Source organism: Hemicordylus capensis, chromosome 4, assembly GCF_027244095.1.
Source record: "Hemicordylus capensis ecotype Gifberg chromosome 4, rHemCap1.1.pri, whole genome shotgun sequence".
NCBI lineage: Eukaryota > Metazoa > Chordata > Lepidosauria > Squamata > Cordylidae > Hemicordylus > Hemicordylus capensis.
This window is the reverse complement of record NC_069660.1, coordinates 102,103,277-102,116,469: the sequence shown is the minus strand read 5'-3', so window position 1 is coordinate 102,116,469 and position 13,193 is coordinate 102,103,277. Positions and strand designations below refer to the sequence as shown.

Below are 13,193 nucleotides of genomic sequence, written 5' to 3'. Positions count from 1 at the left end.
ATTGAGGTTCTCACTGCCATTTAATACATTTTAAATATATTATATTTAAATCTGTTCAGCAATAGAATACTGTAAATACTATTTGGAAAATGTATTGCTAAACAATGATTTTTAACTAGAGCTCAAGCACATACAGACAATAAATTATATTTTGCTTCACAGATGCAATGCTACAGTATTCACACACACACACACACACACACACACACACACACACACACACACACACAATGTTAAATTTTATTCCTTAAAAATTGAATTTTCTTGAACAGCACAAAATTTGAATTCCTCCTGCAGCTCTCCAGTAACTAAACCCAGATTTCACTGTCTGAAATTCAGGCTGGAATAGTGAACACCCTCTAATAATTGCAGCTGCTCAGAGAATTTGCACTCCAGTTTGATTTTGACTGCTTAATAACAGAAAGGAGAATTCACTAAGGATGTGCACGAACTGAGGTTCAAGCACAGGTTCGCTGCTGTGGGGAGGGGAGTAGTGAGTGGGAGCTTTAAGAAAGAGGAGAGCATGCGTGGGTGCCATTTGCATGTTCAGCATACTGGCATGCATGTGCATGCTGGTGTCATGCACAAGTACTTGGGATGCATGCTGCCCCAGCAGGCACAGGGCAGTAGAAAGCAGGTAAGGACTTGCTCTCCTCTTTCTTAAAGCTCCCGCTCGCCGCTTTCCTCCTTATGGCACATCCTTAGATTTTGCCACATTGTATTTTTGCTTTGGAGTTAAATGCAAGAAGACTAATGTGTATGTGTAGCAGCTGAAAATCCTTGGGGCCATTTCAGGTGAAGAATGCCTTATGTTGATGGTCATGTTTTGGCCTTGAAGAAGAGAGTTCTGATTTTGTGTCTGTGACATACCCTTTCTTACTTTCTGTTACACAGAGTACTGGCTGGGAGGTAGGTAATATTTTAGTTAGTAAAGAACACTAATAGATTGATCTGACAACTCCTGCCAACGCTTTGCCCACATGTGCAAGCTGTGGGTGTTTCTGTTGCTGTCTGCTATTGATCTGAATTAATTAACCAAAGAAATTTCAGTCAAACTGTCGTGGTCATTTTAGACAACTTAGGTAGTGCATGAATGCCTCTGTATCACACTAATGAGGTTCTTTGGTGAATGAGCCACTTTTTACCATCATTGGTTTGTTATTTTCATGTTCCATTTCTCATCAGCATTGACACAGAATACCATCTCTTTCTACCATATTTTCACCCCAACACAGGGGTCGATTTAAGTCTTAATGCTCAAAGGTGTTGGATGCAAAAACTGATTCCCATTAGAAGAATGTTACGCTGATCATTACATATAACTTACAAATTGAATGAAATTTCTTCTGCAAGAGTGTAATTAGCATAGGTTTAAGCCCAGGTTCAAAACTCTGTGCCATGGAACTCAGTGGGCACTGTGGAAATTGTTTTTGTCTCTTGTTTTGTCTCTGAGGTCTACAAAACTTGAATTCCTCTGTTAACTTTCAGGTCACCAAAACGTTATCTGATGTTTTCCAAGTCATGAGCCATGACATTAGCAGGCTATCAAAGACTCTGTCAATTAAATACAAACAACCCAACCTGCCCCGTGCTTAAAGAAATACTATTTTTCCTTTTTATTAGTACTATTAAGGTTTCCTGGTTTCAGATACAATTGTGTTGTTTTTGTAATGGCAAAAAAGAAATGCTGAAGGATGATAACTGGACAAGTTTCAAAAAACGAGCCCAGATTCATTGATTACAATATGGAGATTCAAAGCAGGTTTTAGTGGGTCATTTCCCCTTCGGCAGCTCCTCCTGTTGAAACCCCAAACTGCTCTTTAAAATGCCTCCAGTTTTAACCACATTGCTTGATCGTGGTACAATCAGTCTTCATGGAGCTTTCATAAATTAATTCAGACATCAAACATGTTAAGGAGCAACTAGAGTTGTCCATTTATATTTTTTAAAGAAAAGCTCTTTTTCCTTTAACAGCTTTGTAATGGCAGAAATTCAGCAGATGCAGTTTTTCCATCTGTACCTCCCTGCCAGAAGAAAGGTAGAAACTATAAGAAGGGATTTTCACACAAGATGTTAGGTTTGCGATAAGAACAAGTACAGAATTTCATTCACTGCAGTTTTGCATTTATCACTTCCATGAAAATAAGATGTAAATCATATTTTTAAACCAAAGCAGTCCTTTTAGTTGTTGAGTAGCCATCCCTTTTTGGCATGCTTTCATCTGCCCCCTCAATATTTTTTATATTTTTCTTCCAAGCCTTGGATACTTGGAAGGAAGTGTGAAAAAGCCCTCAAAGGCTGGTTTGTGAAGCCCCAGGGAACTGTACAACTATGGAGCAAGGCACTATCCAGAGTTGTCTGAAGTCTTAGGAGCAAGGAAGCTGTGCGATCCTTGAGCATGTGTGACCAGGCTAAGGCAAGTTCCCCAACATGACTGATCTAAAGCTTCAGCAGGTTCCCTTTGATATACTCTCTGTGAGCTCTGTCCCTAGCCCATGTAAGAGCCCGGCCCTAGTCCCACCCCAGCCTTACATCCAGTCACATGGGCTGGAGGCAGCTTACAGAGAGCCTGTGAAATGACTATGCCTAAGCTTAGGCTCAGTGTAGCTGGGGAGCTTTACCAAACTTGGACAAACAATCTCCTTGTTCCCACAACTCCTTGCTCCCAAAGCCCAGAAGCTTTAGCACTGTGGCCTAGCTCCTGAATCCTTAAAAATCATCCTTTGGAGCTTATTGTACAGCTCCATCAGAGCTCAGGTTAGTGTACAGGACTTGCTCAAAAAGCTGAAAGATATATTTCTTGGTGATTTTCTAAGCTGTTCAAAAGGTTTTCATTCAGGAAATAGCCAAAATTTTATATGGAAATCAAAATTAATGAAAATCTAGTCCACTCTAATTATTTATTTATTGCGTAGATCAGCTGAAGCATATTGACTACTGATATATTTCTAATATAACTCTTTTTACTGAGCCCTTTTACTAAGTTCCTAATCCAGCTAGCCCAGACAAATGGTCAAGACCATAAATAGTTGAAACTGAACCTTGGCATCTGCCAGATGTACTGCTAAGAGCTCTGTTTTCTCTTCCCTTCCAAGACATGTCAATTCCAAATAAGATTAAATGCCCTGAATTCCCATGGAAGTAATTATAGCTTAAACATGCAGTTAATCCTATTAATAGAACTTGAATGCATCTGATTTTTGTTCATGTTCCCAATGCATTCTGGGAAAGAAAGCTGTGGTCTTCATTTAAAAGCAGCAAAAGTTATATCCAATAAGTATCTTTCACATACAGACTTTTTATAAGGAATTTTAAGAAATCGATATATAACTGAAGTAGGTCTGTGCTACATGTTTAGCATTCCTCATAATTACTGGTGTGGTTTAAGATTCACCCATCCCCTAATAAAAATATGCTATGCAAATGCTGATTTCTGCTTCTGATTTTCTCTGGCCCATGTTGCTCTGTATTGATAATAGTTGCTATGGTGACTGGCTCTTTCTCTAGAGCTTCAGTTAAGGAAAGCAAATAGGCAGGAAGAGCCTTATGGCCCATTTATCAGAAACATTGACTGACACTCTAATGAAGTTGTATTGAGCAATGCTGCATGTATTAAAGAAGAGGAGTGATTTTTGTCAGTCACTCCTTCCTTCTGAACCTGACCGTGGCTTCTTAAAATATGTCCTTGAGGGTTGCACAGCTCTCAAGAACATATATTCAGGAGTCACAGTCAGCTTCAGAAGGAAGGGGGGATAGATAAAAATCACCCCTTCCCTGAAGTGTGTGCTGCACATTTTTAGTCTGGATGTTCCACTGGTACCATGGCTCTCCAACTTCAATGAGAGTTTGGAACATTTTGATGCCAACATATTTTTGTAGCAGCAAGGATATGTTTTTTGATTCAGGGGTCTCTAGCCAATCCTGTCAGACTTGTAGTCCCAGACTGTAAATAGCATGCCAGCCACTTCTTGAGGCACATTGACTGTTTGTGTGGCTGTAGGCAGGTTTAAAGTTCTGTTTTAAATTTTAATGTCTCTTGGCAATAGTTAAAAGCTTTATTTAATCCCATTGTATAAAGGAACTCAACAGCTTTTTGGTAGGATGTGTTCCAGCAAACGTAGCTTGCTGTAGTTACATTTTGTCAGTAGCTTTTAAAATGGCCTGCGTTTTTAATACTAAGGAAACATTCTTATCATTGTAGTGTGGTTGTACTTAGGAACCTGTACTATATGGGCACCTGTCCATCCAGTTAGATGCTTGATTTAAATGGTGCCCACATAGTTTGGCTGATTCTGTCTACCCACCCATCCAAAAATGAAGAGTTTCCTGTGTTGGCAAGCCATGACATATCACATTAGAGACAACTATGGCACAAGGTTAACATTTCCCCATTTTGTCTCTGTTTAGTTGTCAGTAAATGGGATGACAGCCTGTGAGCATCTTTTCTGATCAGTGTGTGCGATGCTAAATCGACCCCTGAAGTATATCCTGTCATCAATTACAATTTTAACATCATTCAGTCATGTTTTATTGCATGGTAAAACACACCCATGGTTTATGTTCTTGTCCACTGCTTTGCACTTGAAGTTTCCTCTTGCTGAATGTTTTGCCCTGTGTGACCTTTAATATCCATTGCATGCTTTTTACCTATTTCCCATTTTAAAGTACTTTTTTTTTTTTTTGCTGTCAAATGCTGCTTATTTGTTTTGGATTTCCCCTAATTAAAATACTTTCTGTTTTCTCCTCTATTGCCCTGGTTGCTGATTCTCCTCCCCACTTTTACTATTGTCTGTTGTGGTAAGTTCCTACTAAGTTGTTGGTGATTTTTTGTTTTGTTTTGTTTTGTTTACTTCATGACATCCCCTAATAATTTCACTTTACCAAAGACTTGTGCCAGCTCAGAGGCTTTATGAAATGCCATGCTGTTGTAGAATTCAAATTCATCTCAGTTGGGCTTATGTAAGAGAACATACCAAAATTAATTGGATTTGTTGCTGTGTTAATCACTGGTGGGTGAACTGTTCTGTCTCAAAGCGAGTTGGCCAAAGTGGCTTTTTGGTCCTTTCCAACTCTGATGTTATGAATTCATATGCTAGATTGGTCAGGAAACATAATTACTGGCTGAAAAGGCTTGGCATTCTTAATTCTCTATCCGAAATGGTTAGATGTTCTCTTAGACCACTGTTGACCCATTGAGGATATTGGGCCTCTTTGTTGGTAACAACAGGGCCCAAATTGGCAGCCATGTTTGTTGCTTTGGCAAAGTAAATCCAGTTGGCAAAGCTTTTGGTTCATGTGCAGAAGAAACCTCTTAAAACTTTATACGCAGAAGGTATTTACCATGCATAATAACATATTATGAACCCTTCATAAGTCATGATGGCTGTTACCTGCTCTGCCCGTTCTGTAATGACTCTACAGCGTTCACCTTCATTCTCTTTGCCTCCCAAGGACCTATTATTTTTCTCAAAATAATAGATTTTAAATGCTTTATAACTTCCTTTCTCATAACTGCATTTTAGCACCTTTGAGAAACAAAGACCATGGGGTATTAATTTCTTTTATTTGCTTGCAAGTGCTTAGCAAGGGTTTAATTTTTGTGAAAACCTTTGGTTGAAATTATCGAGTTCTCATCTGTTTAGAACACACTTTGAACAATAACATGATATCATATGATGTTATTGCCCATCTCATTTTCTGCCTGTTGCTAATGGAAGTTCATTCCGTTGTTCATATGTTGCACACATTCCATCATGCTCTGGGTTGACATTTCCCTTAAATCTTCTTAGGCACTGATTCTTGAGCACTTCCCCATCCTCCCAAATAATTGGAAGCAAAATAGAAATAATCTTTATTTAGACACCATCCCCTAATTTGTCTTAGGTGACCATTGTTAAAGCTTAGATTTATGATTGATCTGAAATTTTTGTCTTATTGTACTTCTGAGTTATCACATATCAACAAACATGTCCTTAACTGGTTCTGGTCAAAGCTATTGAGCATAGTTAAGACAATCTGAGGATCATGTTTCTCATGATACAGAACAATAGCTGTTGGAAATTCATAGGTTCTTCCCAACCGGGTAACTGTCATATTTTTATAGTTAGAAAAAGATCAGGATATATTTTAGTTATATGGCACAAGGAATGACTTACGCTTCATGGAATCTAATACTAGGAGGAAAGGAACTTGGGTTAGCTTAAAGTCTAATCTCTGCAATTATCAGCAATTATCAGGACATAGTTCCATATTTGGACAGATAAATAGCCCTATTCAGATGTTTAAGGGGAAATGGTTTACATGGTTTCAACATCAAAAGTGAGTCTGAAAGTCCCACTTCAGCACATCACTCACTCCCTTCACTGCACCGCTCACAGTTACCACAGTGTCTATAGAGGCAAATGCCATAACTGTGATGAGTGCTTCTGGGGTTGTCAGCGTGGTGCGATCCAGGCTGCCAATCATGGAAGCACTTGCCTTCATGGTTCTGGCATTTGCCTCTTTAGATAAACACTTCAGTAACTATGAGTGGTGTGGTGGAGGGGGTGGTGCACAAGGACAGGACTTCTGCCCCACTTTTGGTGCTGAAACAGTGTAGAGTAGGTTTTTCCTAAACATCTGAATATGGTGAATAAGTTGGAAGATACCACCAGTGATCAGCCTATGTATAGGCTAATGGTGGTCAGCTATAAACTTCCTATTGTTCACTCTGTTTCATCAGCCATTCTTACTTAAAGAACCACAGCTTACATTTCCTACATGGTTAGCATTTCCACATTCTATGTAGGAAAAGGGCGTGTATGAAAAAATAATCACATGTGAATTATGCATATGCGTCTGTTTTGCCACACCTGTGTAAGCAGCAGTGGTAGATTCCCACTGCATATTCACATGGCAAACTGGAAGTGTGTGTTCCCATCATAACAATGTACATGCTTTTCGCTGCAGTATTATTGTAGAAAAAATAACACATGCAACATGGCCTTAAGTGACTTTAATCCATCATTGCAAGGTGATTGATGTGGATGGAAGATATGAGTTGAAGGAGAGAATACATTAATTGTGTAGCTGTGCTAGGTGTCTGTGTCCTTGCTTTAGCTAAGGGGATACTTCAGTTTTGATATCCTTTTCCCTATCCTCACCCATCTCTACACAAATCTTGGCTTTAAATGTGTTTATTTATTTGAACGGCTAACCTGACCAATCCCAAGATCTCAGTGAGGGTAATAGTTGCTTCATAAAAGCCATAGCACTATTAACTATCCAGTGCCATATAGTGATGGATTAAAATTTATCCAGTATTTGCTTAGTCCTAAGTACTTAAGTCTGCCCAAATAAGAAGGCCTTACAGCTAAACGAGATGTGACATGAAGTTTCCTATTTTGCTCCTCTAATGGTTGGTTGTACTGAAAAGAAGCCTTGAACTTGAGAACAGAACCAACAGGAGGTGAAAAAGAACTGCCTAACTGTTTTCTTTCTTGCTCTTTGTCTGTTCCAAGTTGTCTCTGGGCTGCTTCTCATCTGCAGGGGAAATATCTGAGGCCCTGAATTTTGTGTGTCCTGTGGGGGGAGGGGGGAAGCAATCTGTTGAGAGGGACAGAGAGAGGAAAGGATTAAGCAGTCTCTCCTCTCTCCCCTTCCCCCACCCCTCATCATCCTGCTCCTGCTCTCAGACTAGTAGGCTACTTGAGGTTTAAAGAAATAGAGAGCAAAAGTGGCACAGAGCTCTGTGTTGTGTCTAGTTTGGGCTAAGGGTCACATGACAAAGTGCAGGTAAGATGAATTCCTATTTGTCTGCACAGTGATCAGCTTATCATGTAGAGGGGAGATGCATGACAGGAAACATGCAATAAACACATGGTCAGAAGTTGTGATAAACTTTTGCTCCCAGACACTTGTTTATGTTTTCAGGTATGTATTTTCCCACATGTTACAGTGTTCGTCCCAGAAAGATGTGGTAGACAAATGGGAACTCTTTTCCTGTTCATGTGAAGCGATCCTTACAGCAGCTCTGGAAAATTCACATGCTCAGATTTTGGTGGGTGCTCAAGGAAGAACCTTCCACAGCAGCAGGACACAAATATAAGCGTGTGTGTGTGTGTGTGTGTGTGTATAGAGAGAGAGAGAGAGAGAGAGAGAGAGAGAGAGCGCACTACATGGCTAAAATAACTTTTTATGCACAACTATTGCATTAAATATTGCTCTTTCAGCATTCTTTTTAGTATGGCCAAACTGCTCTCTAAAATTATATTAACTGATTTTGATGTTATTAAGAAGGCATATGTGTTAAATGAAGAGAGGGGGAAGTCAGAATTCTTTATTTCAGAATGCCAAATGGTAAAAAGGAATGTGATATAGAGGCAGCGAATGCAAGAGCAAGACCATATATTCACCACATTGTATGGCACAAGAATTTCAGTTAAGTTTAAAAGCAGGAGACTATCACCATACTTTATGCCACTTTTACAGCCATTGAATATGCAGTTTGTTCCTTTACATGAATGTAGGTCACAATAGTTTCCATTGTAGAGATGAACAACTTAGTCTAAGGAAGTGATTTCTATCAAGGCCATGGGTTGAATTCATGAATGGGCTAGTATTTAAACACAGATAATCTTGGTCACTCTGTTTCTGCATGGGAAGACTTGCATCTTGAAGTACATAAGGCAGTCTTTCTCAATTTATATGGATCACTTTATATTGTTGTGGGTGCAGAGGATATGCTCTGGAAAATGAAGCTGCCAGCTGTAATATAATTCTAGAAATAACTTGTGGTGATATAACCCAGTTGATACCATGCTAGTTAGAATTATCAGAGCTAATGTTCTTTGAAGCCAAGATGGCAACAGCTCACAGAACTGTAATTGTTTACCATATGATTAAGAAACCACTCTGGACACTGAATCCATGGCCAGGCTCTGCTCAGTCTTTAACTTCCTTTTTAAAGTTGTGCAGGTGACTGCTTCAGGCTCACTTGGAAAACTTTGTTCACGGACCACAAACCTGGGTGTGGTACTGAGACTGTTTATGGTCACATTGGATGACCTGTTCTTGGAGGTACACAAAATAAACACCCACTTTTATACAATTGAGCATGAGAGTTGGTGGTTCTTGCAGAAGCTGACAGGTATTCCTAGGACTCCTCAAATAGTCCTGGCTAGACAGGCCAGAATGATGTTGGGTAATGACTCATTATCTTCTTAGGCCTACCTCTGAATACTGTGGTGGAATTCTACCTGTTGAATACATGGGGCAAAGTCATACATTGATCTGGAATATATAGACGACACAATTTATTTTTCTTTTCATTTGTCATTGGTCCTGAAGTCTTGGTTTTCAACACTGGGCCATGATTAGGGAATGATTGTAGGCAAGTTGCCTGAATCCAGACAAGGCAGAGTAGATGGTGGTTAGTAGGCCCGATGACAGGAAGAATCATGGACTTATTGCTGGAAGTTATAATGCTGCCTTTCGTGACTCAACTTTGCAGACTTACAGAGACCCAAGAATGCTTTATTACCAACTCCACTTGGTGACAAGCTACACCCTTTTTGCTCAGATTAACCAGCAATTGTGATACATGCTTCTACACTCTCAGTCCTTGACTGCAATACTGCATTCTACATGAAAGCTCCCTCAGTCATTCTGAGGCTGCTGTGCCATCCGATGAAGAACAAGACCTTGCCTCCGTATGGGAATGGGCAATTGGGCAGCAATTACACTACTGTTCTGGGTTTTGCACTGATTTCTTAATATTTCAGGAATCATTTGAAGGGCTGGTTATTATTTACAAGGCCATAAATGTCTTGATTCTTGCATATTTTAAATCCTGCGTCGAAAAGAGGCAGGATTTTGTCCCAACCTAAACATTAATATAGATGGCAATTTGCAGAATCCAAATGTTGTGTTTGAATTGCAGAGTTTTGGAGGGAGCAATTCTCACTGATACTCCACCACATGGAACTCTTTTTCTGTTGGACACTTCACCCAAACCTGAGCCTGAGCATTTTCCTCAGTTACTGTGCATCTTTTTTCTGTTCAGATTAGAATTGGAAGCTAGAAAGAGACTTGGTTTAACTCGTCTATTTCTCTGTTTTTTATTAAACATCTTTTGAAACGTGTTACTGGTCCTGAGGCCAGTCCTGAGGGTGGGATGCAAAGTTCAACAGATAAATTAAATAAAAAGGAGAATTGTGATGCACTGAGTGCTGCAGCATAACTGTGCCATGAGAGTAAAGGTGAACATTTGGAGTCCTTTCCTAAACTACATTTTGATATGTGCATGCAGTGTGAATTATTTTGTTTGTGTTTTCAGTTTTTTGATAGCAAGTAATTGATTTGGTGGCTTTCATTATCCAGTTTGCTGCTCTTTATCTTTCATTTTGTCTTCTACAAATGAGTATGCTTTCCAGTGTTTCTGACACAAAGTGTAAGTGTGTTAAGTGGGTACAGTTCAACCGTGCCCCAAATCAAAGCAACTGCTTAGATTCTAATAACGAAACCATTGAGGCTATTCACACGACACAAGCTGTCTGGGTTACCCAGACCTTGTGTTTCCTGGAGCATTGAGACCCCTCCGCTCCCAGCTGCTCCAGACCTGTGTAGCCAAGTTGTTCTATCCAGGATTTTACTCAGGTAAAACAAACATGGGTTGTTTGCATGGATGGTAGTTCTAACAAGCCCATTTCTACCCAGGGTTTTACCATGGTAAACTGAACCTATGGATCTGGATCGTGATCTGTTGTACTCATAAGAGTAGGTTCTGCACCTACGTAGGACCATTTGGGCAGAATTGACTATCTCCTCGAAGCACTTAGCCCCACCCCTGCACGTGGTGCACTTTATTGGTTTGGGCAAGCTAGTGTTTCTCTCCTCAGTTCCTTTCTGACCACCATTGTGTCAGCACCTCATAGGAACATAGGAAGCTGAGTCAGACCATTGGTCTATCTAGCTCAGTATTGTCTTCACAGACTGGCAGCGGCTTCTGCAAGGTTGCAGGCAGAAATCTCTCTCAGCCTTAACTTGAAGAAGCCAGGGAGGGAACTTGAAACCTTCTGCTCTTCCCAGAGCGGCTCCATCCCCTGAGGGGAATATCTTACATTGCTCATACTTCTAGTCTCCCATTCATATTCAACCAGGGTGGACCCTGCTTAGCTAAGGGGACAGCAGAGGCGTATCTAGGGAAAATACTGCCTAGGGCAAACTCTGAAATTGCGACCCCCTGTCCAAACATCTGACACCCATCTTTCAGATAACTTTACCATAATATCCGCTGAAAAATACAAGTCAGGCTCGTTAATCTTTTAATATTTCAAAAACTATTTAGCAGTGGACTTAGCCAGACAAAAAAATGCTTGAAAACTACAAATTTCAGTACACTGGGGCTCATGAAATACCCAAATACTATTTGGAGGTGTACTTGGAAAACTAAACAGAAGTGCCTGTCTAATTCCCTACTATGCATTGTAGCATCACTATTTCATAAGTTTTAAAATTTGACTTTCCCCAGATACTCTGAAAATAATTAAAGGATATGCAGAGTAAACTGTGTCACTGCTTGGAATATATTCTAGTCTTTCAGAAAGACAGTTAAAATGAGAGAAAGAGAGCAAGAAACTCCCAGTGGGCCTTAATATTAAGGATTTCACACTGATTCAAAGACAAATGCAGCATTAATAGCCATATTATTAAGACTTCACATTTAACTCACTTATCACAAGAAACAAATTAATAGCAAATGAATACAATCCTAGCTCATAAGCGTCAGCTCAGTATCCACAAGCCCTGATTCTCTGTACATAGTGCCAATCTGAATATGTGTACAGTGTCTTATATTATTATTTTTTATTTTATTTTTACCTGTAGCCCCTTTGGGGGGCTTCCTAAAGGCTAGGGTGTGGTTTTTTTTGCAAAGGTTCCCACTGACCCAGTTGGCCTCTAGGGCCTCGCAGGTTCCATTTGAGCATGTGCAGTGGCCATTTTTAAAAATAATCTTTCTTTTTAAAAAAATAGCTACTGAAAACAAAATGGCCACTGCGCATGCTCAAATGGCCTCTGCAAGGCCTGGCATGACCTAGGGCCTCACAGAGGCCATTTGAGCATGCACAGTGGCCATTTTGTTTTCGGCAGCCATTTTTAATTTTTTTTTAATTTTTACAAAATGGCGCCCGGGGCACGTGCCCTGCCTGCCCTACCCTAGATACACCCCTGGGGGACAGTCATGCTTGCTACCACAAGACCAGCTCTCCTATCCTCGGACAGTGAGCTCTTCAGATTGGAACAGTTTCTGTGGAAACAAAGATAGAAATTAAAAAGAAAGAAAGTTTAGTTTTACTTTATTCTCTGACTTGGACCAAACCAGACTATTCTCTCTCTCTCTCTCTCTCTCGACATTTTAAGTTTTATTCTGAATGAATGGATGGTTTTCTTGATAATGACTTAGGATTGTTGGACGGCTTAATTCGGTTTAGACTCGGGACAGATTCTCTGCTACGCTACTTGAGTATCCTTGTTATTTAATTTACCCACTATGAATAAGAAAAATATCTTTAAACATTGTCTCCGCTGCAGTGCCAAACTCCCCTCAGTGGACGATCACAAACTTTGCCAACTTGGGGGGGGGGGGAGCCCAACACCTCTACTTGTAAGATCTGTCTTACTTTCACCAAACCAGGAAAAATAGAGTCCCCTGTCTGCGGGACACACTTTATGACGGGTGCTTATGCTGCACCCCAGCATTCAAATGCCCGGGTCTCAGGCTGACTCCCCTGTGCCTTCGACATCCAGTATGGCATCGAGGTCAACATCGGGCTCAGTATGGAAGTCGGTGTCGGGGTCTGCCAAAACACAGTCTAAAACCTCAACATGAATGGCCTCGGCATCTACCATGGGCACATTTAAGATGCCTATGCCTCTCTCTGACTCGACCCATCTTAAACAACACAAATCTTAACATCAGGGATCCAGTGCCAAAGAGGAGCCCTCTCCCAAGAAACATTGGGAGAAGAGTATCAGGACTGGATACGAGGAGACTCATGCCGCTTCGTGGGCTACGCATTCTATGATGACTCTCCAGTAGGCGCCAGTGACTCCTCGATCTCGTCCACTGACTCCGGAGATTGTGGAGCTTGGTTTTTCTGTGCAGTCGACTTGGTACTCTTCTTCAATGTCGACAGTGACACTGAAATCAGTAC

The 13,193-nt window shown here is 40.5% G+C and overlaps 1 protein-coding gene across 14 annotated transcripts in view; it reads left to right on the top strand.

The window, feature by feature from the left end:
• Positions 1 to 13,193, top strand: part of DOCK7 (dedicator of cytokinesis 7) — a 212,440-nt gene that overhangs the window by 177,004 nt on the left and 22,243 nt on the right. For 8 of the 14 annotated variants that reach the window (XM_053248313.1, XM_053248310.1, XM_053248309.1 and 5 more), the window contains one exon: positions 895 to 909. The exons of 5 other annotated variants lie outside the window; for them this stretch is intronic. In XM_053248313.1, the coding sequence (XP_053104288.1) occupies positions 895 to 909 (15 nt within the window). Of the gene's footprint in view, positions 1 to 894; positions 910 to 4,802; positions 6,347 to 13,193 lie in introns of those variants that run through there. One more of the 14 variants, XM_053248314.1, reaches the window with a different exon arrangement.